Here is a 24260-nt window from a genome sequence, read left to right as displayed (position 1 = left end):
CAAAAATAGAAACAGAAATTGCTGGAGGAGGAAATGTTGGGTATCGGTCGACTGTCAACAGCTGCCATTGTTGGTTACATCTGTGATATTCAAAGAGGTTGTGTAGTTTCTTGAAAAACAATGAGATTGGTTCAAGATTATGAATTTAGAAGCTACAAGATGCAGAGCATGGGTTCTCCTTGCTGCTTTTTTCCCTAAAAAGTTTATTTTCTCTTTATTGTTGTAATATTATGCAATTTATTTCATATGGCCCTAATACTCCATTGTAAGAAGCAACAGTACTAAAGGATTTAAAACTATTATTTTATATTATTAAGTATTTGACTCTTAGGCAACAAACCAATAGGTATTATAAGAGGGCTCTCAGTTTTGGGGACACAACACACAAGGCAACTTACTGGACAATATTTAACATGATAACTGAACTCTTGAGTCATCTCAGTAAGTACATGTACGTCAGCCTGAATCCTCAGTACAACCCAATGTATAAACCCAGAAAAAACTTAATTAACTGAGCTGCATGTGTTGACACTTCCATTTACCCACTGCCTGCATCACTGTTAAACTAGACTGGTACTGAGTAGAGCGCATTCCTCCGCCATGGCCCAACAGTCTCCTAAATTCAATCAAGCTGCACCAATTTGAACACACTCATAGATATCAGTTCCCTTTATGTGCCTGATTTCATTCATCGAGTTATTGCACCATGTTAAAGAAAGTGAAAAAAAGTCCTAGATCGGCCCCCTGATCCAGATCTGCACCACATTTAATTGTTTCCAAACCACATCCTTACACCAAGTTTTGTGATAATCCATCTTGTTGTTTTTGTGTTGTCTTGCTTACAAACCAACCAAAAAGGCCCAATGGAAGCAGACTAGTGGTCTATCAAGCCACTTCTGAAGGATCCCAGCAGTACTTGTGTCCACAGTCTAAAGCCGACAGTCGGTCCATGTCTGCGTCGCTCAGCGTGAAGTCAAAAAGTTCAGCGTTCTCTGTTATCCTGTCTGGATTGGAGGACTTTGGGAGCACTGGGACATGCTGCTGCACAGCCCAGCGCAACAGGACCTGGAGGTGAATGAAAGTTTTAAAAAATGATTTATTTTGAACCCAGAATAGGTGAGTTTGAATTAAAATAGTCTGTGTATGTGTTTACCTGGGCAGGTGTGCGTGCACAGTTCTTTGCCACCTCCGTAACACTGGGTTCCGTGACAAGCTCCCCTTTCCCTAAAGAGGAGTAGGCTTGGAAACACACTGCGTACTTGTCACACACACTCCTCAGCTCTGTCTGGCACAGCCGTGGGTGAAACTCTACCTGAAGAAAAAAAAATATATATATATACACACTCTCTGCACCGGCTGTTTTCATAGTGCACAAAATTATTTTTGTACAGTTGTGTATGATACCTGTAGCACTGCAGGGGGGATTCTGCAGGTCTGCATCAGCTCACTCATGTGCGCTGGTGTGTAGTTGGACACTCCGATGGCCTTCAGCTGGCCCTTGTCATGCAGCTCCTCCAGCGCGGCCCAACTCTGAGCTCGGTTGCCTGGAATCAAATATTCATTACGACCTAATCACAATGCTGTTACTTAAGTACAACTACATTTTAGAGGAGGAATGTGAGACGGCAGGTAAAATCTTATCTCTTAGTTAGAGGAGCATGTATTTACAAAACACTCAACTGAGTTAGTTCAAATGATTTACATTTATTTTTTAAACCAGAGTGGCACTCAGTAGAGCACACACCAACAGTCCCCTTAAATTCTGCACCTTCTAAAATGTGACTTTATGTGAAATCTTTACCTGGGTTGCATGTATCGGTCACCAGCTGACCCTGAGTACCAGGCCAGTGGATCAGGTAGAGGTCAATGTAATCCATGTCCAGCTGCGACAGGCTGTGCAGAGCTCCTTCCATGGCTTTGTCACCCTGATCCTTTGGGCCCAGCTTGCTGCATCGGGAAGGAGAGAAAGTAACCGTTGAGGGGGAAGATTTTGCCAAATGAAGAATTTTGCTCTGTGCGAAAAACCAAGAGCTCAAGAGCCTCCATATCGTCTCTGAGAAAGAAAAATATCATGTGATGTGGGTATGACACGTAAACATTTAGGCAAACATTGGTCATTTTACAAATATTCCATCTATATGTTCATCTTCCAGCTATATTCAAGATGACATGTGTGTTCAACAAAAGATTATATCTTCTGTCCTTTGGTACCCCAAAGGTCACTTATGTGGCAGATATGAGCTCATATACATCACCTGGTTATGAATACGTCCTGTCTAGTCAAGCCATATTTGGGCAGGAGCTCCCTCAGGGCTCGACCCAAGTCGGCTTCATTCTTGTAAACAGCTGCACTGTCAAAGGCACGGTAACCTGCAGCCAAGGCGGCATCCACAGCCCGGTGGACGTCCTCTGGACCCCTCAACTTGTAGGTCCCCAAACCCAGGACGGGCATTTGAACCCCCGTGTTTAGAGGGACAGAAGACGTGGAGGAGGGTGAGGACGACATCTGGTCTGTTTGGACGCTGTGGTTTACTCAGCTCTGTTGAAGGGGGAGACAGAGCAGAGGGAGGAATGAATGGGAGGTTTTCTTGGGTATGGTTTAGAAGGAAGATCATTTTTAAAAAAGCACTAATGGCGCTGTTCCCTCTGTATAAACATCAACACACAGAGTTTGTCACTGTTCGTGTCTTGTTGTAAATACAGTTTGATTCAAACAACACACACCCTGTTTCTCTTGAGCTCATGACTGAAGCCACAATGCTTTGGGAAATACACACGTCACAATATACCGACAATGACGCAATGGGGTCAGTAATGTGACGCCGGTGCGCAAAATAACCAGTAAAACTGGAACATGGATGTAAGTAAGGACGCTCTGGTTTAATATAAAAACACTCGCCTTAACTTCTGCTCGAGCTGAATTCTTTTAAATGAGAGATAACATGTCGATAAAATGAATGTCCGAGTTTTAGAATATATATAATTTAACCTTACCGAACTTAAACCGTAGTTTAAATGTGAACATTTACAACTTGTGGTGTCTTCCTTCCTGCTCCCACACGTGGTCAGCTGACAGTCATGTGACCGTCTGGGCGGTTTTCTCCGTCTCCATAGCGACTCCTGCTCCGGCGCCGCGGATTGGAGGAGGAGCTGGCCAATCAAAGACGCCCACAGGGAGTGGAGGGCGGCAGTTCCGCTCGTCCGGCGAATCACGGGGCGAGCGGGGCGTTTGATTGACAGGCGTTTAACTGTTGACGTGCTGCTGGAAGCTGAAGTTCACTCGCGTCTGAGGAGAAGTGGACGACGTGGGAAATACAAGTCGCCATTTTCTGTAGACATTACGGTAATTTAGAGAGGGCGCGGGAGAGAGCTTCATTATAAACTGTTAATTGTGATAATTGGGGCAAAGGTTCAGGTTAAAGTGAATGTGTTTTCTTGCTAGCTCCTAGCAAACTGTACATGAATGCTAACAGTTCATATCTTGTTCAGGAAGTCATTCATTTGTTTTGTTTACGAACCTCCAGCTGAGCCATGACGCTGGAGACCTTCTCCTTCCCTCTTCCTGAAACTCGATTCTTCAGAGCTGATGGGTTCGTCTACAAGTTTAAGATCAGAGGAGGCAGCAGCTTCAGGCAAGACAGAAACACACACAGGTTTATAATGCTGCCATTGCTCTTCCTGCAGTCAAAGATGTGAGGAGTTAGTTTTCTGGCTTTGTGGATCCCATCTCCTCCAATAAGTGGATTTTCCTTTTTCACATTTTATTTTATTCGTGAAAGTAGAGCAAAACAACTCAAGCTCAAAATCCAAAACCCAAACACATAATAATAATAACTCTTTCATTATTTATTTAGCGTCTTTCTAGTTGCCCCAATGCCACTTTACAAAGTTGAAAATTAAAATAAAACAAATCAAAGTTATAGATAGATAGATAGATAGATAGATCCTGTCACTAAAGGTTCTCAGACCCTATCTGAGGAGTATAAGGGCCGAGGAGGTCAAACATGGAGGGATTTATTGGTGAGGAGGAGCATCATGGTTTAGGATGAGTTTGATGTGCTGCCACGGCTTGTTTCTGCTGAGAACCCTGGCAGCTGTGTTCTGTGCGTACCGGAGCCTGCCAAGGTCCTTGCTGGGTACCACAGACAGGCAGTGTGGTCCAGATGGGAGGCGTTGAAGGCGTGGACGAGGGTCTCTGTCCCTTTCTTCCTATCCTCCTCAACATCCAACTCTAAAGCGGTGCAAAACATTCTTCAGTCTCAAAAGCAGTTGTTGTCATCGCTAAATCATTGATCCTTTTTCGCCCTTTCATCTCCATTCTTCGCCCACAACAGAGACGACTACATGCTGTGACTTTGTCTTGATATTTTGTTTCATCTGTACAGAAAAGAGGATCTAAAGCCCCACAGCTTCTGTCTTCCTTCAGGCAGGGAAACTAGAGTCCTGAGTGATCATCCAAAGCCTTCAACCTGTTTTTTTCCCTTGTGACTGAAGATTATTGTTTTATCTAGCATCTAATGTTTCCGACACTCAAGGCTCAGCAGCAACCCAGCGTTCTTTGCTTTTAGTTGGATGTTGTGCTTCCAACAGTCTTTATTGCCTTTTCTTTCATGCACTGCTGCAGGGTAATACATTCACCGATGGATACAGTGCCTTATACTGTGATCATATTTGACAGTATTTTTTTTTAAAGTTACCAGAACTAGAAATGCTTCCACAATGTACAGTGATGTGTTTATTTCAGTGGAGAGGAGGTGATGGAAGGAAACTGCTTCAATCAGGAACTGGAGGTAATAATGATTGCACTTTGTCCCTCTGTCAGCATTTACATTTGTTATGTTGACTTTAACTCTTATTCACACATTTCTTTTTTGGTCAAATTCACAATGAACTGATGCGTTCTGACTTTATCTTCTCTGTTTTCAGGACATCATCAGAACTGTTCTCGGCAACCTGGACAATCTCCAGCCTTTCTCCAGTACCCACTTCAATGTCTTCCCTTGTATCCCTCAATGTAACTTCACCAGTGTGTTTGTCCATCAGTGTATTAATCTATTGGGGGGAATGAAGTCATGCAGATGTACAAGTTTGCACGTGAAATCTTGGTTGCATGTCTGTGTTTTATGTGGAAAAATGTGAAAAGTAGCTGAATAAGATAAAGTAGGGACTGAGCAGTAAGGTCACAGCCATTGTTCAGAGTTGAGACCCCCTTTCGTGCATGCAGCTACTTGTGTTATGTTCAAATCCCTGTGTTTTCTTGACTGTGGCTCCCAGATAAGAAGCGGTGGGAGGGATTATCTAAGGTGATGTGCAAACACGATGAGAAGAACCTGAGCGCCTACCCTTTCATTCTCATCCTCTACCTGGAGAAAAACACACAGAATGGTGAGGAAACACGCACAACACTTGGTGCTGCACTTATTGTCCTTGTTCAACATACAGCTGCTGGTTAGATCACAGTATCTAATGCTGAATACACTGAGTTACATGCTGCCTTCACCTCAAGATATCTGGTAATTCAGCAGAATACATGGGATAGAAATTCCTATCACAGGATCTCAGACGTTCGTCCTTGACGCCTTTCCTTAATCTCTTGGTGTTTAAGTGCAGAGGACGAATAGAGGAGTCTTTATACAGGTCCATAATGATGTCTCACATGTGCTATATATATTTTACATCTTTTTTCAGGAAAACATGCAGAGAAGAGACTGAGTCCAGTGAGTTTTTGTAATATTACTGATAAAATAATACAGTGTTGTATAATTCAAACAGACACTGGGAATAAAGAAATGACCAAAGAGTGTGTGTTTTCTAGGGGAAAGAGAGAGAGCATCACTTCTCTGTTTCTAAGCCCCAGTCCAAGCGCACTAAGACCGACTCACCACTAGAGGAGGCCATACTACAGGACTTAGTCAAGGAGTTGGAGGCTGAGAGCAAGATTTCCATGGTGGGGTAAGTCCTCTTATCTACTGTTCTGAAGAGACTACACGTTCTGCCACATTGAGATAAGATAAACTTTAATGATCCTATACCGGGTAAATTCACCTGTTACAGCAGCAGATAAAGGCGCTAGAGCAGGTGAAAGTATAAAAATATATACTAAAAATAAAACAATAGAAAATACAGAGTATACATATAATCTACACCTTTCACTACAGGTGGAACATTTCATCAAAAGTATTATTGCAGTGTTGGGGCTGTAAACTGTGGTAATATTTGATTCCTCTCACATTGACTTTGTGTTTGCAAGTTTATTTGATAATTTACTAGTTTATACCCTGATATATAATATTACACGTGTCTTGACATTTTATCCATATCATCCACACTTATTAAATATTCTCTCTGTTCAACAAAACAGAGAGGTTGCTAGTTTAAGTCCATAGACATGCTCTGCATCAAGTGCACTGTAAGAGTGACATCTTTGTCATCATGGCTGTAATGTTAATGAAATATAGCAGGTATTATTGGAATTAATATGGACAATGCAGTGTGAGCTTACTGTATATATCGACACACAACTGTATACACATTGTGTAGAGATGAGTGTTCCACACACACACACACACACACACACACACACACACACACACACACACACACACACACACACACACACATGCGCGCGCTCCAGTGATTCCTGCAGTTATGAATCAAGACATGAGGCAACCGGGCGCCACCTCAATCACTCTGACAGTCAGCTCAGTAGGGTGAAACTTATTATTTAAAATGCTCACACACACTCGCAGGCCTACACTCACACACACAGACACACACAAACAAGGTCCTGTCCTCCACTTAGTTTGTGTTTCACTTATGTAAACAGAATTGTCTCCTTTCTTTAAAACTTGACGAACGCACAGTCAAATGCACAAACTGTGTAAATATCCTGGGAAGAAAAAAAAAACCCGTCCTCGAGCATCATTACCAGTTCACAGGAAATCAAGTTTCATTGAGCTTTTCTCATTGAATTACATTCACCACATTGACCATTACATTAACATGTCCTCACAAAGGTGGCGCACATCAGCACGCAGCAGTGCAAGTTCAAAAGTACAGCGCACGTATTGTACAAACACAATTACTGTCCATGTTCAATTCATACACTGTGTGTGTGTGTGTGTGGGTGTGGGTTGGGGGGGGGGGAGGGGGGTGCCTATGTGATGCCCTGGAGGGACAGGTTTGTTTTTGTGTTAAACCTGCTGGAAACAAGGGAACAGAAAAGTACCAGTTACAAAGAGCAAGTGTGGACGAAGAACGGACAAAAAGAGACAGAAAGAGCTTTCTGTTCTGCTGACATGTCTCTATGTATAACACTGACAGTGCAGTTCATAACAAAATGTACGGGTCATATATTGTTGTAAATGTATTTCTGATCAGTTTACTGATAGAATTACAAAGGGTGTTTAAGACCTCATCAGACCCTCAGACAAGTGGTAGAGATAATGGATGGCTGGAGCTGAAGCTCTGAGGGCTGCACCCTCCTGCTAGTTCTTCTCTCTGCAGCCTCAGCCTTGTCATGGGAGATGTGGTTTGGTCAGACTCAATAAAACACTGCAGTTGATACAGTGCTCTGTTGAAAGGAAGATTTGCCACCCTGACTTTTTTGATGCCCCAGCTCATGTAGCCACTTTCTGACTTCATCTGGAAGCTGACTGGACTTCTTAAAAGTCACTTTGGACAGTGTCTGCTAATGCATGTTAAGTAATGTACTTAATACTCTTCATACAACTCTAAGTGTAAGAACTAAAGAGTAAAATAAAGATTTTAGACCCGTATTGTATCTAAAGGCCTTTGGAGGCCATGCCCGATGAAGCATGACACCATAAAATGATGACTCATCATTTTAAATATATATATTTATATGCATTTATATATGACAAACCCTAACCTTACATAATCTTTTATATTATAGTTCTGACATATAGAGAGGAGTATTGACCTTGTCCGTTTCATGTTATGTTCACTTGTTTTATCAGTCTTTAAACATAAGAATAGTAACAGAACTTAATTTTTCAGGAAAGTTGCTCCAATATATTTATATGTTAAGTTCCATATGGTAATTATTAGTTAACCACACTTTCAAAAATGTTTACAAAAGAAATTGTTCCATCAAAGTAAGGTAACTTGGTGATGTGGGACTTTCAGCAGGCTGCACGTGGACAATCCACATGAAGAGGGAGAGGTCAAAGAGGATCCAGGACATGTTGTCAAGGTGATGCTTTTTATTTAGTCATTCATTCACTTTCATTCATCTCTTACTCACATTTGGTGAACTGATTGTCACTCTCTTAAATGTCAAATGAACAAGTCAGTCATCTCAGCGCACCGGTGTGTCGACGTAACCGAATCCAACAACTCATCTTTCCCTTTGAATCTCTCTATCACCTGTACTAGCACACACACACACGCACACACACACACACTTGTGGCACCTCTGCCTTTATTGCAGCCCCAGGCTAACATTAGCGCAGACAGGTAAGATAACAAGTGTGATTAAGGTAATAATAGCATTACATCAGACAAAGAGTCAGACAGAGAGTGTAGGCTACGTGTGTGTGTGTGTGTGTGTGTGTGTGTGTGTGTGTGTGTGTGTGTGTGTGTGTGTGTGTGTGTGTGTTGGTGATGTAAAGCAACAAACGACTCCGATCTGCCCAGCCCCGCTCTCTACTTGTCCACGTCCCTTCATCTCATCTGATCCTCTTTTCTTTTCTTTTTTTTTACACTCGTCCACTCTGACATTTCTTTCCACCTCTTCCATCTACAGCTTTTCTTTTCTTTTTTTCCCCTCACATTTGTTTCAAGTGGAAAAAATGATTTAAACTAATTATGTCAGCCCATTGAGTTATTTATTTTCTTAACACTGAGAAGGAAGTGCCAATACAAGTCTACAGAGCTTTAACACGGATTACGTTGGAATATTGTGGTGATGTCAAGGTGATTTGTCACTCGTGCACAAATTCAAGAGAAAACTTGTGAACATTTTTGAAAATCAACAACAATTTACAGTAATAACAACAGCTTTACTCCACATATAATTAACAGTGATGTCTTTTTACACAAGAGTTTGAATTCATGAGCTGTTGTTAGCTAAGTAGCCCAGAGCTTTTCTTGTTTTTCTAGCTCTTTGCCTTTGGGTGTTAGGTTGGTTCTACCACATTTAGTCAGCTAGTTAACTATTAAAGCTTTGCCATCATTTTAATTTCTTTTTAATCCTCATTTAATCCTTGTTTGACAAACTCCAGCTGAAATCAGACATCAACATGATGAGTGAGAGTCCAGGTGAAGTGCAGCCGGGGACGATACAGGACAAAGAAGTGGAGGAGGACGATAAGGCAGCTTCAGAGAGGTCAGGGTTTCTGACTCGACTGGCCAGGTTAGTGTGAAGGCACAGTGGGCATGTTTACTGAGTAGCCCAGTTGAGAACAGCCAAACAACCAGCAAGCAGTATCTCACTTGTATGCAACAGACAAACAGCAGAAAGGTTAGAAGCAGATCTGCAGGAGTAGAAGACTCACGTCACATCTTATCTGTAGATTTGATTGACTTTTACACCCACAGGAGAAATGAGCTGATTAGTACTAAGAGAGAAAAAGATGATGTCAGGGTTTAGGATGGATTGGGGAAATCCAGCTAATATGTGCACAGAAATTACAATATTCCCGTGAAGTATCTGTTCAGACAAGCTGGGACACCAGACGTCCGCAGGAGAAACAAGGACTGTCAAAAGTAGCTCAACGTCAAATCTTACAAATGTAGTCTTATGGTTTACCCTGTAGTCGTTATGGTAATAATGATATACAGTAGCAGTTTATTGAATGAGACCAAGAAGCAGAGAGCTGCAGTCATCATGTGTGCAACTTATACAGACTTTTAAAATGTCTCGTTCTCCATCTCTTTGCAGCCGGATCTTCCCTTTCTCCTTGTTCTTCAGAGACGACTGAGAGGCAGGAAGGTCAAAGTAGTTCATGTAATGGAGCCTCATCAGGTTTTGGTTTATAGGCACAAACCAAATAGTTTGGTTTAGTTTTAGTTTGGTTGAACTTGTTTTGATCTCTTCATGAACTATAATCTATAGATTTGTAGGTTTGTCTTCAACCTCAACTGATTAATTTTTACATTTGTATTTGTCAGTATAGTTTTTTAAATGTTCCCTGAGATTTCTGCTCTTGTTCTCTTATTGTACTTGTGACATTTTCCATTGTATTGATTTGTTATGACATTTTGACATATTTAACTATATAGAGATGGAGAGTCTATTTTTTCACCATATTTTTATTGTAGATTTCCCCTAATATAAGCAAATAAATATTGTATTGTTGACACTAGATCACTGCCTCTCTGTCCATTTCTTCTCTTGTATAATCCCTCAGCTCTAGTTTCTAGCGATGGAAATGAATATTTAGAGTGCAGCAAAATTTAAATGTTGACATTGTTGCTCAGTGTGCAGACTGTGCGGTGAGTTCAGGAAAACACGTTGTGATGCTTTTATTCTGATTGCCGTAGAACCTTCCGTAACATTTCCACTCCTTCATTTGTGCATGTGTGTGCACGTGTGTGTGTCCTCGTAAGTGCACACCTTGAGCTTCAGTGAGTATCACCTTGTGGAAACTCCACTTTCCTCCTGTCAATCTAAATTAGCTAAGTGTTCTGTGTGTGTGCGCATAGTTTAAAAGTATTTCTACCTGAATTCTGATGCTAATAAACCCAAAAAATTAAATAATGCAGATGAACTTTGAGAAAAAGGTGTGTGTGTGTGTGTGTGTGTGTGTGTGTGTGTGTGTGTGTGTGTGTGTGTGTGTGTGTGTGTGTGTGTGTGTGTGTGTGTGTGTGTGTGTGTGTGTGTGTGTGTGTGTGTGTGTGTGGCTGCATGCACGTGTCCAAGTGTTTATATATGGAGGAAAATGGGTCGACTCAAACATTATCTTAGAAACAGGAAAACGTTGCCTAATCCTCTCCTTACATTGTCATAGAGCCCAAAATAACACGCATCACATCATTTATCTTACATTTACTCACACACTTTGACCACACACACAATATCCTGTCAAGACATAATGATGCACACACAAAGTATTTAAAATAACACACACAACATACACTCACCATGCACTCGTCACACCATCATACGCTGAGACACACACTTCGTATACTTTCCCTCACACACCAACACACACATGCGCGGATGCATGTGCACACGCACTGAGATTAAAATAACAGGGAAGAAGTGGAAGCGGACACATTAATGATATTATAGTTATTCAAGACGCCACAGTTTCCACGGCAGCCGAGAGCGACGGGGCCACTGAGTGATACAAACATCAGTCACCCCGCTGAGTCACACTGGAGTAATGTGTGTGTGTGTGTACTTCAACTGCAAGAGAGTCTCCAGTTTAACAAAGTTCATTCATGTCTCTCTCTCATGATGAGGTGCTGTGGCCCACTCAGACGCATAGTCTCTCTACCCCCTCTCTCTTCGGTTGGCATGGAATCAGTAGAAACACACACACTGTGGCCGTCCATGCAACTTACAGTCAACACACTAATAGTTTTGTGTGTGTAGGTGGGGGGGTTTAAGTGATGATGTCACACATTCCGTTTTCCATTGACATAACTGGATTGGGAATGTTTGGGGTAGAGGGGCCATAAGATGATAATTGTGTTTTCGTTAGAAGGGATGTGTGTGTGTGTGTGTGTGTGTGTGTGTGTGTGTGTGTGTGTGTGTGTGTGTGTGTGTGTGTGAGAGTGAGAGAGAGAGAGTGTGTGTGTGTGAGTGAACGTGCAGCGCTGGAAGCTCATCCAGCATCGACTGAATCCTGGTTACTGCAGCCTGTTGTTAAAATGCATTGAAATAGCAGTGTGTTGCTCAAACATCAGCCGCTGTCATGCAAATGTGTGTTTACAAAAAATGCACGCATGAGGCATACAACATGTGAGAGGCAAACAAAATGTGAATGACATAATTCTTATCCAACCAGGGTTCTGTATTGACAGAGGGTTTAGAGGAAACGGTTGCCATTATACTTTATTTTCAACAAAACACAAGTAAAGGCCAAATCCACAACTTAGACATCCTGGTCTGCGGCACTCAGCCTCAAAGCAAAGAAGGAAACAAACATAAACTGTTTATAAAGATGGATGACATGACTGCTCCCAAAAAATCAAGTGTCTCAATTGCAACCTGGTGGCTGTCTCCAGTATAGGTCATAAATCCCGCCTCCTCCTCCATGTCAGTGATTTGGACACGGACCATCGTAGAAAGTCAAAAGTAGAAGTCATTCTTATTAGGTTCAAGTGTTCATTTTTCCAGTAATTCTTTTGATGTTATTAAAATGTAGGGAGACGTCATGATTCACAGCTGAGATTGACTTACGACTGGTCGAGCGCATGTGTTGGTGGGACATCTCCACCACGGCTACCATTATTAGCATAGACTCTGCATCCAAACGATGGCAGCGTTCATATCCGATTCATATTTTGCATAATTTCTGGATCATGGGAGCGAGTGGAGACGCTTTGTCCGTCTTTATATACGGTCTATCATCCCAAATATATGGTTTAATTTTTTAATTAAGGCCAAGTAGAAAATGGCTTGGCACTGTAGCTTTACGCAAATGTTTAAACGTTCGGGAGTCTGATGAGTAAACGTCAGCAAGCAGGAGTGAGTCAAACTGAACAATGTGTTTTGTGTATGATAATGAAGGAACATGTCACCCAGCGCAACAGTGACGTGTTTGAAATAGCTGCTGGGCAACAATGGAGCGCTGTGGCACAGAGGAATAATCTATAATCAAGCTATGAGTCCCAGGATGCCAGTCAGTAGAGCACATTCCTCTGCCAAGGCCCAACAATTTCACACACTCATGAATATCAGTCCCCGTTATATTCCTCACTGTTTTGTTTTTTTTATCAAGATCCATTAATTAATAATTGACAAACTAACTTGTCTGCCAGAGTTATAAGAATATTCAATAAAGTAAATCAACATTTCTCAAGTATTTTCTGAAGCTAAGAAGATTTTATTGTATTCATTCCATGAAATTCATTCAAGTAATAGATATGGAAGAAATGTGGAAAGGTTTTACTATTAAAATAAGGATTCTATGGCATAAATAAAAAGTTTTAAGAAACCAAAAACAGATTCTGATTGCTAGAAAACTCTTGACTTGGACATATAAAGAGTTGTAAAGTTGTAAAGAGTAAAGATGCGTTATTCAGGATAGAGGATAAATATGGAGCTGCTGATGGAGAAAAACTGAAGCAATAATAACTGCATCTGAAATCTAATCCAAAATATCTCGAGATGGAGCAAAATGTGTTCTCTGACGCACCTCCAGCTGCTGCTCGGTCGATTGCGATCGTATTGTTTGGTGAGTTCTTCTAGAATCAGTTCAACTGGCAGATTCTGTTGAGGACAAAGAGTCAAGTCATTTATTTTTATGGCCCAGTATCAGTGGGCTGCAGTGTCTCAGTGGGTTTTGCTGGCAAACAACTGCAGTGACTCCCAACCTCACCTCGGGGAAGACATGGAAAAACTCATTGGGAAACCAAAATGTAACCTCAGGGGAGGAAGTTTAAATAGAGGAACCCCTACATGAACACACACACACACACACACACACACACACACACACACACACACACACACACACACACACACACACACACACACACACACACACACACACACACACACACACACACACACACACACACACACATCTAACCCCCTCCTCCTCTGATGGCTGGGAAGCTGTTCCAGCTACTAAGTTTGTTCCTTCACCGTGAAACCCAGTTTAATTTGGAGACGCACCAAGAGAGGACAAAGGGAACCTATTGTGGGTCTTTGGCACCACGTTTAAAGATCTAGAACATTTGAGGAGTGACAGGGATACTCGTCAATGGTCTGATCTGATAGTCGGTGACCTCTGATGTGACACTGAAGCCCACACGTACGTGCTGCAACAAATAGTCAAATTACAAGAATGTCTTTACCCGCTGGAGTTTGGAGAGGACGGTTGCTAAGCGGACATCCTCTGTTCAAGACAAAAGTAGAAGAGAAGCAGAGTCAGGCGTTCCCCAAATATACCCACACACACACACACACCCACACCCACACACACACACGCTGAGAGAAAGAGTTGACCGAAACCCACAATATCTTCTGACCCGACCCTGCCCTTCCTCCTGCAGCCACAAATGGAAAACCCAGGCAGTGTGTGTGTGTGTGTGTGTGTGTGTGTGTGTGTGTGTGTGTGTGTGTGTGTGAGTGTGTGTGAGTGTGCCATTCAGTATATTCATTCCCTTACAGTGTGTATCAGGCTTAGAATATTATTTTGTGTGTGATTAAGTGTGTGTACATCCTTGTACGTGCACCTCCCTGCGTGTGTATGTGTGTGAGGTGAAGCTGTGTGTGTGCGTGTGTGTGTGTGTGTTCTCACTGTTGTGGCGGTGCGTTGATGGAAAACCTATCTAGTTTTCCTTTGTGTCACAGCAGCAGTGCCCCTGAAGGTTTAAAACAGAGTGCGAGGATGGGGAGGGTGGAGGGACGCGGAGACGTTAACACACTCCAGGAGGAAGACAGAGAAGAAGTTCAAGGCCATTAGAATATTACTGGAGAGTGTGTTGTTGCCCAGGTAGAACGAGTGGGGGAGAAAGACTAAAGAGGGAGCTGTAGAAAAAAAAAGAAAAAGGGGTCAGACACTCTCAGCTCTGTTATTGTGGGTGTGCCCAGAGCTATAAGTGTCTTACCTGTGTTACTTATAGCCCTGCATGAGGCTCAGAGGAGACACACACTCACATACACACACCTGTCTGTCCACACACCTGCCCTGCAGTTCAGACGCCGCGCTCTCCACTCCACATCTCCAGGTAAGACCCTGCTCATTTTTTTATTTTGAAATGAAAGGAATAGATCTTTAAAACTTAATTCTTGCTTTTTTTATTTTTTATTTTAGAGGCTTTTTTCTGAGAATGCAAAAACATAGAAGTCTGATTAAGTTGAGATTTAGTATATTTGGGAGGAAATGCTTTTTTTAAACCCATTCATCTGTTTGAGGAAATCACATTTTTTGCACTCTAATTTTTTGCATGCATTTTGCTCTACAGTTGCATGACAGTATGATGTTTCAGAGTTTCTTCTAACATTCCTAATAACTCAGCTTACCTTTTATAAACATTTTTTCTGATTTATATCAATAATATCTTAATTATCTTAACAATACATTATATCAACGGTATTGTTCTCTTTCAGTGAGGCTTCACACATAGTAAATGCAAATCAGTAAATTCCATCTGTGCATTAAGATGCAGATGATCCAAACTGCATTTATTGTATCTGATGTAAATTTTAAACATTAATTGTTTGTATAATGACTTGGTTTGATGGTTTGATGCAACTTGAATCCTTCATACAACTTAAAGTAAATTCTAATATAGAATAGATGATAATCTGGATGAGTGACAGTGAAATATTTTCACCTCTTTCTTGCCAAATGTTTAAATTTATATCTAAAAGTTTTAGAAAGGATGCATGAGTTTTTTAGCCCTGGATGTGGTTTTATAGAAACAGTTTTTAATGTCTTTAAGATGCACAGTTCCAAATCTTGGAGCAGCAGCTTACGACACTATGCATGAACTTTGCGTCCTTCATGTTTTAAGTTCCTTTTGCACACACCTTTTAAAGGCAGCATTGATAACATGATTTTCAGAAGGTGTTTCTGTGTTTCAACAACCCAAACTTTTCCAGTGTGTTCTTGGTGGTCTCAAATGCTCGCCCCCCCACTGTCATTTCCCAAAGTGGTGTGTCGTCTATTACAACCCACTTTCCTTGAAAACCAAACCTCCGGGCGTGGAAACGGCACATAAGAGGAAAAAGCCGGGCATTTCTCCCTCCCCCGGTGCCCCCACTGGCTGACATGGGGTTAATGGGCCTCACACACACACACACACACACAGCCACTCACACACAATCCTGACCCGTTAATTTGCTCTTATACCAGCAGAGTAAATGGCGATTCCCAGCGCTCCCTGGGCTGGAAAGAGCTGCCATCTTAGAGGGCAAGGGTCAGGATCGGTAAATTCTCAGGAAAATATGACTTTATTGTTTACACACGTGCTGGAGTGTGAGAGTGTGGGGGGCGGGCACGTGCATCCATGAACACTCAGGATCATGCATGCATGTGTGCGTGTTCATGCTTATGTGCGTTCATGTGCAAAACACAGACACACACACACACACACACAGGATCCTTCACCTGATTGAGACTTTAATTCACGTACAGCGATAGGCCGATGAATCTCAGCTACGTGCACATTCGTATGAGTTGGAGAGGGCTGTATACACATGTGTCAGCAGGTAGCTGTTAAATGAGGCAGATTGAAAAGGTAAAGACAGTTGGCTATTGTTTTTACCCACACCGGCTGTTACTCAGATGAGTGACACCCAGCCAGACACGCAAGATGGGAAATCACCTTGGCCCGATGGAGACGGTTGCTCTGGGCAACGCTTTGATTTTAGGGCAAAGTTCAGCAGCAGGAGATCAAAAGACTTTGAGACCACGGCACCAAATTAAAATCTAATGAGTTGAAATGATTATTTTGTCTAAAGACGTTAAACTTGTGACTTCTCTGTAGTCTTATCATTGCTCTGTTTGGACCCTCTAGGCTTCCGTTCAGATGTCGCCGTGCGTGACCTCACACCTCTGCCTGCTGGTCTTACCAGTGATGTCACTGCTGCTGCTCTTCTCTTCCATTGGTTGGAGCTACGATGGCCTCACCCCTGGCTGTCACCTTCACCGTGAGTTACACACACGAGCACACAGGAGTACACCGTTTCAAGACACCAAATCTAGGGAGCAACAGGGTTTATGGGTAATGTGGTCTTGAGAACGTTTTTTATCAACTGTTCTTGTTGAGACCATCGACTGTGAATAAAGATGGATGACGCGTTGTTCTAGAAATCATAGAAAACGTTTCCAGGATACAAACGGCGTCATCTTGCCCATTTAGAGCCAGAGCCAGAGCCACTAACATGGAAGCAGTCCCCAGGTGACAATCGATGCCCTTTGGCTTCACTTTTGGGGAGCCCTGATGTCTACCATCTTTTATATACAGTTATATACAACCTTCAATATCTTATCGTATTGCTGGGCCGTATCACAAACACAAAACACAAACATAAGCTCATTCCCCCTCTCTCTTCCTCTCCAGCCTTCAACGTGACCATCCGCAGTGACCGCCGCAGCACGTGTAAAGGCACCCATCTGGTCTACGCCTGTGTGGGCTACTGCGAGTCCAGCGCCTTCCCGTCCCGATACTCCGTACTCGTGGCCTCCAACTTCACCCACAACATCACCTCCGCCTCACGATGCTGCACCATCAGCAAGGACGCCAAGGTGAGGAGCGGAAGGGAGGTGACTGGATGTGCACCACAACACAAAGTTTCGAACTTTCTTATTCATGGCCTATTGCTTGTCTTCCCTCAGGTCAAAGTTCGCCTGGACTGCCCTCGTGGTCGCCACCACGATGAAATAGAGATTTTGACAGCGAAGGCGTGTCGCTGCGACATGTGCCGCAAGTCCCGCTACTGACATGTCATGACAGCATGCTGTGTCGCACTGGGATGAGAACCAAAATCCCACTTTGAACGATTGAAATATACGAGTTCAGCGATACAACAGTAACTATCCTTCATCTGTCTGTGTTTGCTTCTTTTAAATGTTGAAGAAAATTCACTTTAACTTATTTTCCTGAAAACAAATTGGTTCCACCACGTTACTCTCAAAACCAGGGTGTCCTTCACTTGTTTTTGTAAAGAAAATCAAACGATGGAGAGGCGCCTGCAGAAATACAGAGACCATATGAGTCTGAAAGTTTCACATCAAGTGAAATTTCCTCTGGATCACTAACCCAGTACTTTTATATTGAAATGCTAAATTCTCACTTTTGAATGTCCAAAAAGACGTGCTGTATGTGTGATGTGTGTACTTGTACAGAAATCTTTGTGAGGACGCATAGACCTTACGGAGTGTGGACATCTTGGGCAAGTGAGGACATTGTGACGCGTCCTCACTTTCTCAAAGGGCTGTTTAAAGGGTTAAGACTCTTTTCAGGGTTAAGACTAGTGCTGCAGATATTTTTTGTCTAAACGGATATTTTGTCCTCTGTTTTACAAAATATTTCTGCCCAGACAAGAACACAAAAACAACCACATCCGCTCAACTTGGAAGGCCTTTGTAAAAACCTAAATTTGTATTGTTTTAAAACGCCTTTTGCAAAATATTAGTGGTGACGGTTGAGGCTGGGGCTAGTGTCCTCATTAAGATAGAAGTTTGTGTCCATGTGTATCTCTGTGTGCGTGTGTGTGTGCGTGTGCGTGTGTGTGTGTGTTTGTTTGTGTGTGTGTGTGTGAGATTGTATTGTGTTTTCTTTGTTGTGTAAAATGTGATGTGAGGGCGTCTTCTGTAGAAAACTTGATCGACACACACGCGTGTTACAGCATAAACACTCTATCACAAAAACTGAAACTTGGCAAACCGTTACATATATACGCAGCCAGAAATGAAAAGTATTGACACTCATTCACGCTCAAGCACGATGCAGACTCAATCAAATTCAAACTCTTCCATACTGAACTATATTTCATATAATATATAGTTTATATTGAAATACAGTGTGGTCCAAGTGGTCTCAAACTTTCAGGACCAGGCTGTATGGCAACATGAATAAAAACAAGTGAGGCAGTTATGTCAATGTTAATTCACTACATCGGCAACGTTTGGACTCAAGGTCATTTAAATACATAGTTTCATCATTTGCAATAACCACTAAACCCAGACACGAGACTAAAGAATGTACAACATGTATTTATATTTATGAATTTGAACTGAAAGACATTTTTGTAAATAATACTATCTATTGATGAAATCAAAGAATGTTTGAAAAACCAATGAAATGAAAAAGAGAAAGAATGCACTGTATAGTTTGTGATGAATACGTATTTTCAATAAATTTCTATTCTGCAACTGTTCGTGGCTGATGTGGACTTTTGCTTTATCTTTTACACAAACACTTGTTTCCTTCACTCTAAGGGACATTGCAGTTACTTATTGTATTAACATGTATGGTAAAAAGCAGACTTACGGTTTAGTTGGCAGGCAACAAAAAAGATCCAAACTCAAATAACTCCCAAAAAGTGGTAAGACCAAACTTGAAAACAACAGTGAGCAGAACTGAAACATTTGGAAATCCAACACGTGAACAAACCAACTGACCAAGATGGAGGAATAATTGAGCTCAGGTGTGACACATTGCAGCAGGTGCCGACAAACAGAGGAGCAGGAAACGGGCTGTGTCTGAAATCACTCACTCATCACTAATATAGTCCACTTCATAGTGAATTCACCATTTTGTAGTGCCGTCTAAATGTTAAGTGATATTTAGCATATATAGTGGATTCATTGTTTCCCACAATGCATCATGAAAAGTAGAAAATGGTAACTGACCGAGCAAGTTATACCATCATGCATTGCGCTCGGGGCAGGGAGGAGAGAAGCCAATGTCCGTGATTTACACACACACACACACACACACACACACACACAGTGATACTGGTGGTTTTTAGAGCATCCTCACCTGGCTAACATTATACAATCAATATTATGCAGTTATCAATTACTACTATTGAGCCAAGATGGAGCCTAACACTGTGTGTATCATTTCAACACACAGCAGATGACACACAACATGGCTGGATTCACCCTTTTGGAATCCTGGGCCCGTGATAAACTGTGGGTCCCCAGTGACCTCACCACTGCCATCTTTCTGTGAATGGTGTTTGTGCCACGTCATCTGCAAGTCAACAAATCATATTCATTTTTATAATAACACGCACCTTGAGAGTATAACTTAAAGTTGATATTAAGGTGTTGATTTGAGCCTCAGAGTTAAATTAAATTTCCCAAGCGATTTGCACTTTTCGTCTAATTTACTTGAAAGTATGAACGCACTAAATACAGGGCACCAGAGGGTCTGGGGTCTCAAGTAGTTGCCCACAGTGGCTGGTTGGTAATGTGGCCTTGTTACACAGATACAGTAGAATAGTTGAAACACAAAATGTATGTTACTATAATGAAATGAAATGTGGTGTTTTTACACATATGCATAATAAAAAAGTATCTTTACCTTTGTGTTTTTATTAATATACAATTAGTAACATCATGACAAGGGATCACAGATCTTGTATTTGAATATTTTTATTCTCATCCTTTGATTCCTCCTTTCTTACATACAGACACATGTTGAGCATTGATACACACAAGGCCTTCGGTCCTCAAGTATCCTTCTTTCAAAAACTCTTCCTGTCATTAAATGTGAACTTCCTGCTGTCATGGGCCCTCACAAAGTCTAGAAAGTCATATCAGTGAAACACTTGTTGACGTTGTGAGCTGAACGTGCCTCAGAAGGTCTCACACTCTGTGTCCTGTGTGGAGCAGATGGCACAGTGGCAGTGCAGGGCCATGGGATAGTGGTAGAGAGGTGAAACGTTGGGCGGGCAGCCCGGCAGCCGTGCCGTCATGTGGCGGCTACGGCTGTACGTGCACACGCGGTGGTTTCGCTGGATGTAGGGGGGATCCGGCACGGGTTTCTGGAGGGTTCACACACACACAGATGGAACACAGGTTAAAGGTTATAACTTTTGACTTGAGCGTCTCTCCAATTTACAAACAAAAAGTATTGTCAGTGAACACAGTTCAAAGTTACAGGGTCTCTTGAAACACACAACTAAAGTCTGCATGATGATGAATGATGCTGCTGTTTTTTGTCCTAGTTCATGTCACCCTTAAACATTTGAATATCTTTATTTATACGGCATTTCTCAAAAACAAAGTAACAAAGTGCTTCTCAAATAAAAAATACTAAAAATACATGGAAAATAACATACAAAAATATAAACACTGTCATAAAAGATTCAATAGATAAATAAAATCAAACGTGACCGCCCATTTCAATAATAAAAACTAGAATAAGGTCAAATCAGGTACGATAAAAGTGTGTTCCAGAGCCTCGGAGCTTATATTTTAAAAGCTCTGTTCCCCTTAGGCTTCAGACGAGAATCTGGAAAAGACAAAAGGTCCCTGCTAGAGGATCTCGGGGTAAAAGATTTGTTTTAAACTGAGAATCTAGACCATTACATGTCTTATAAGTCATTAAAAGAACCTAAAAATCCATTCTAAAGTAAAAACCAGCCACCATCCAATTACCCCACTCAGGTTGCATGGAATGTTGTTAGTTACAGAAACAATGCAACATCTAACTCTGTCAGACTCGTCATTAGTTTCTCTTGCTTTATCGAACATTTATCCACTTTTTGTGTGAATGTTTTGAGGACAAGTTATTGTCTTCATCCTTTTTTGTATCTAACTCCACCCAAGATTATAAGATGTGCTTGAGATCCCAGGGAGAAACGAGCAAGTGGGCCTTGAGTTTTCTTGCTGTGGGGGATTGTGAGGTGCATTTGAAAGCTCACGAAAATTAGACTCTGAGATTTTCTATTTTAAATGAGCGAACACACTCCCCTGAGACAGATCATTAAATGTAGTGGAAAGCCCCCAGAAGTAGAAAGTGACCGTTGAGAAGGTTGTTTCTTTGTTTTGTAAGTGAAGCGCGCTGATGACACTAACACTGATGTTCCCACCGTGAGTCATCTCCACTTGCTGCTGATTCAGAGCTTTTCTCCTCCGAAGACATGGAGTCTGACAGCGTTCCTGACCCACTAAACTTGGTTTTTCAATTACTCTTGAGGTGAAATTCGAATCTCTGCAGACGAGAACACGTCCAGTAAAAGTTTGCCCACCCTCCCCCAACTTGGAGGGATGTGAGCATCTTTTATGACAGTAGCATATGGGTCGGAGCTGGGAGTGGGTCATCAGCCTCCTTATGGTTTGGGTCGAGTCCTGGGTCATTAATCATTCATCTGATTTCTCATCCTTCCAGTATAATGGAAGCTTTCAGAAATAGCAACGGAAAAAAGTGTCACAGATGATCTGCCTCTATACCGTGTGAGTTCATGTGTGTTTGTGTGTGTTTACATGTTGTGTCTGTTTTGTTACCTCCCAGGTGTGGCAGCGCCCCCAGCAGGCCTCCGTGGTGATGCGTAGTCCCTTGCAGCCGGGCTTCTGGGCCACGAAGGAGAACTCTCGCACGGCGCAGCCTCGGAAGCCGTGGAGCGCTGTCGTCACGACAACGCACATCACGGTTGCCTCTCCAACCAGGAGGATGAAGAGGGAGAGGGTCAGAGGGTGGAGATGCATGCTGGGTATGGAGGATGGGGGAGAGAAATAGAGAGAGAGGGTTAAGTAACTTTGATGGAAGACAATTATCATTATTATTATTATCTTATGTCTTTTATTCATCAGCTGCACATGATCAACCATTGTTTTTAAATATCTTTACATTGTTAGTGACGAAATCAATATTAAGTAAAGAGAATTCAAATCATCATCACCTGAAATAACACTGTTGCTGTGAATCAATGACAAAAACGGACATAAATATTCAGGCTGATCTCTAAAAATAGCTAAATGTTTACATATTGATAATCTATCTGTAGAAGATGAATATTATACAGTGTGGAATTTAGCACAACTCACACCTCCCTCTAGTGACTGTTTTGGCCACTGCAGCCAACAGCCCCACTGATTAATACACTGTAAAAAGTATTGATTGGCAAATTGAACAGTCAAAAGTTATACCTCCAAAAGAAAGAAAGAAAGATTGAATGAAAAAGCCTGTTAAATCTGACACGGGAGTTACTTCATGTCGCTTTGTTGAAAAGCAGCAGTTTTTCTCATTGTGTGTGAGTTGGAGACGTCGGCTTCATTATTCTGCACAGACCACTCAAACTGCACTGAAACAACTGGAGCCGCCTGCAGAACGTCTCACTCACGTTAAAATGCTTCCTGATGACAGAATGATGTGGAATCCTTACATCAGCCCTGGCACTACTCTCACCACAGCGTTCACTGGGACTATAGGCTACGAAACTGCACTCATTCTATGTAAAATAGTCTATTAACAATAATGTTTTACAACCAAGTCACTTCAAAGTCTGTTCGAATGAATGTTAAGTTGCTCATTTAAGTTATTAGTTGTTGTATCTGAATGGATGTTAAATAAAAAAAAGACACCTCTCACCTTTTTCGGCTGAAGATCTCGCAGAGGTTTGAGCTGCTGGACTCCTGTGTGTGTGTCTCTCTGCTCAAAGAACCAGTGAATGGAACCAATCTGTCCTTGTTATTGTTTTTAGAAGGCCATTGGGGCGGACGGACACTCTGACATCATAGCAATTACAATGAAATACCATTAGAGACCCCAAGCCAGAAATAATGGATACTCCCTGGAAAATACTGATGCTTGTCTATGTTTTCTTAACCCCGGCCTGTATCTCTCTGCATGAGCGTGTGTGTGTGTGTAGTTCTTTATCCAACTAGTTGACTCCCAATGATGTCAGGAAGGTCTGCACTTGACTTGACACTTCATCTGACAAAGGACTTGTAAATGAATAAACAGAAGAAAGGCCTTTTTCCTGGGCAAATTAAAACCTATGAAATCATTTAATTATATAAAATGTACAAATTGACTATGACCTAAAAAAGCAGCATCATGCAGGTGCTGTATTGTTGGATAAAACACTTGAATAAACATTAGTGTGATAAGAACTCCCTATAATATCAGAAACCGTCCTTTATTTGATGTGTAATTTGATTTTTTTTCGGGGTTCGTGTCCCATCCACTAACATGGAGGAGGCTGGGTTAATGATCTATACAGCAGCCACCAGGTGGCGATCAAGACAGTTCGGCTTCACTTCTGGGGAGCAGTCATGTCATCAACCTTTATATAAGCTGTGTCTCAATTCAGGGGCTGCATCCTTGGTGGGACGCATAGACCATGAAGGCCGAAGCGAAATGAGGCGGCCTGGTCTACAGAGGATTTCCATGAATGGCGTCACCATCCCAGCAACGGAGCTGACGTTTGACATAACGAGAACCTTTTAATGCCCCTTGGTTTTTAACATTTGTACCTTTAGCTGTAACTTTAACTCAAGCATTGCACATCTTGGCCATTAACACTTTGAAAAACGGTTTATCACTGAAAGTGCAATGACCCCAGATCGGGATGTTGGACCCCTCATTTCTCGGGGACAGAAGGACGCAATTGACTGCTGCATTTCTCCAAGGGATGCGGTTGCTGAACTGAG

At 42.0% G+C, this 24260-nt stretch overlaps 3 protein-coding genes across 6 annotated transcripts; 1 reads left to right on the top strand and 2 right to left on the bottom strand.

The window, feature by feature from the left end:
• Positions 1-534: 534 nt before the first annotated feature.
• zgc:101765 (uncharacterized protein LOC450036 homolog) lies at positions 535-3080 on the bottom strand. Its single transcript, XM_034569542.1, has 6 exons — positions 2995-3080; positions 2256-2539; positions 1802-1947; positions 1405-1544; positions 1154-1312; positions 535-1065 (listed from the first exon to the last, which is right to left on the bottom strand). Exons 2-6 carry the CDS (start codon positions 2504-2506, stop codon positions 886-888), a joined length of 876 nt encoding a protein of 291 aa, XP_034425433.1. The 5' UTR covers positions 2507-2539; positions 2995-3080; the 3' UTR covers positions 535-885.
• Positions 3081-3228: 148 nt separating this feature from the next.
• Positions 3229-18038, top strand: gpha2 (glycoprotein hormone subunit alpha 2). Of its 3 annotated transcripts, none has more exons than XM_034569540.1 (11): positions 3229-3343; positions 3525-3632; positions 4745-4790; positions 4927-5002; positions 5275-5385; positions 5689-5717; positions 5816-5952; positions 8152-8215; positions 16666-16798; positions 17212-17396; positions 17487-18038. In XM_034569540.1, the coding sequence occupies exons 2-11, from the start codon at positions 3532-3534 to the stop codon at positions 17589-17591; spliced, it is 987 nt and encodes a 328-aa protein (XP_034425431.1). In that variant the 5' UTR covers positions 3229-3343; positions 3525-3531; the 3' UTR covers positions 17592-18038. The 3 variants fall into 3 exon arrangements, with proteins under 3 accessions (XP_034425431.1, XP_034425429.1, XP_034425430.1); XM_034569538.1 differs by having other exon boundaries at positions 8149-8215; XM_034569539.1 differs by having other exon boundaries at positions 3309-3415; positions 8149-8215.
• Positions 18039-20239: 2201 nt separating this feature from the next.
• Positions 20240-23467, bottom strand: LOC117752268 (glycoprotein hormone beta-5-like). Of its 2 annotated transcripts, XM_034569558.1 has the most exons (3): positions 23197-23467; positions 22113-22314; positions 20240-20647 (listed from the first exon to the last, which is right to left on the bottom strand). In XM_034569558.1, the coding sequence occupies exons 2-3, from the start codon at positions 22311-22313 to the stop codon at positions 20459-20461; spliced, it is 390 nt and encodes a 129-aa protein (XP_034425449.1). In that variant the 5' UTR covers position 22314; positions 23197-23467; the 3' UTR covers positions 20240-20458. The 2 variants fall into 2 exon arrangements, with proteins under 2 accessions (XP_034425449.1, XP_034425448.1); XM_034569557.1 differs by having other exon boundaries at positions 22113-23467.
• Between the last annotated feature and the right edge of the window lie 793 nt (positions 23468-24260).

The sequence above is a fragment of the Hippoglossus hippoglossus genome, chromosome 18 (genome assembly GCF_009819705.1).
Source record: "Hippoglossus hippoglossus isolate fHipHip1 chromosome 18, fHipHip1.pri, whole genome shotgun sequence".
NCBI classification, from domain to species: Eukaryota; Metazoa; Chordata; class Actinopteri; order Pleuronectiformes; family Pleuronectidae; genus Hippoglossus; species Hippoglossus hippoglossus.
Note: the sequence above shows the minus strand (reverse complement) of the source record. Positions and strands in the feature narration are given on the sequence as shown.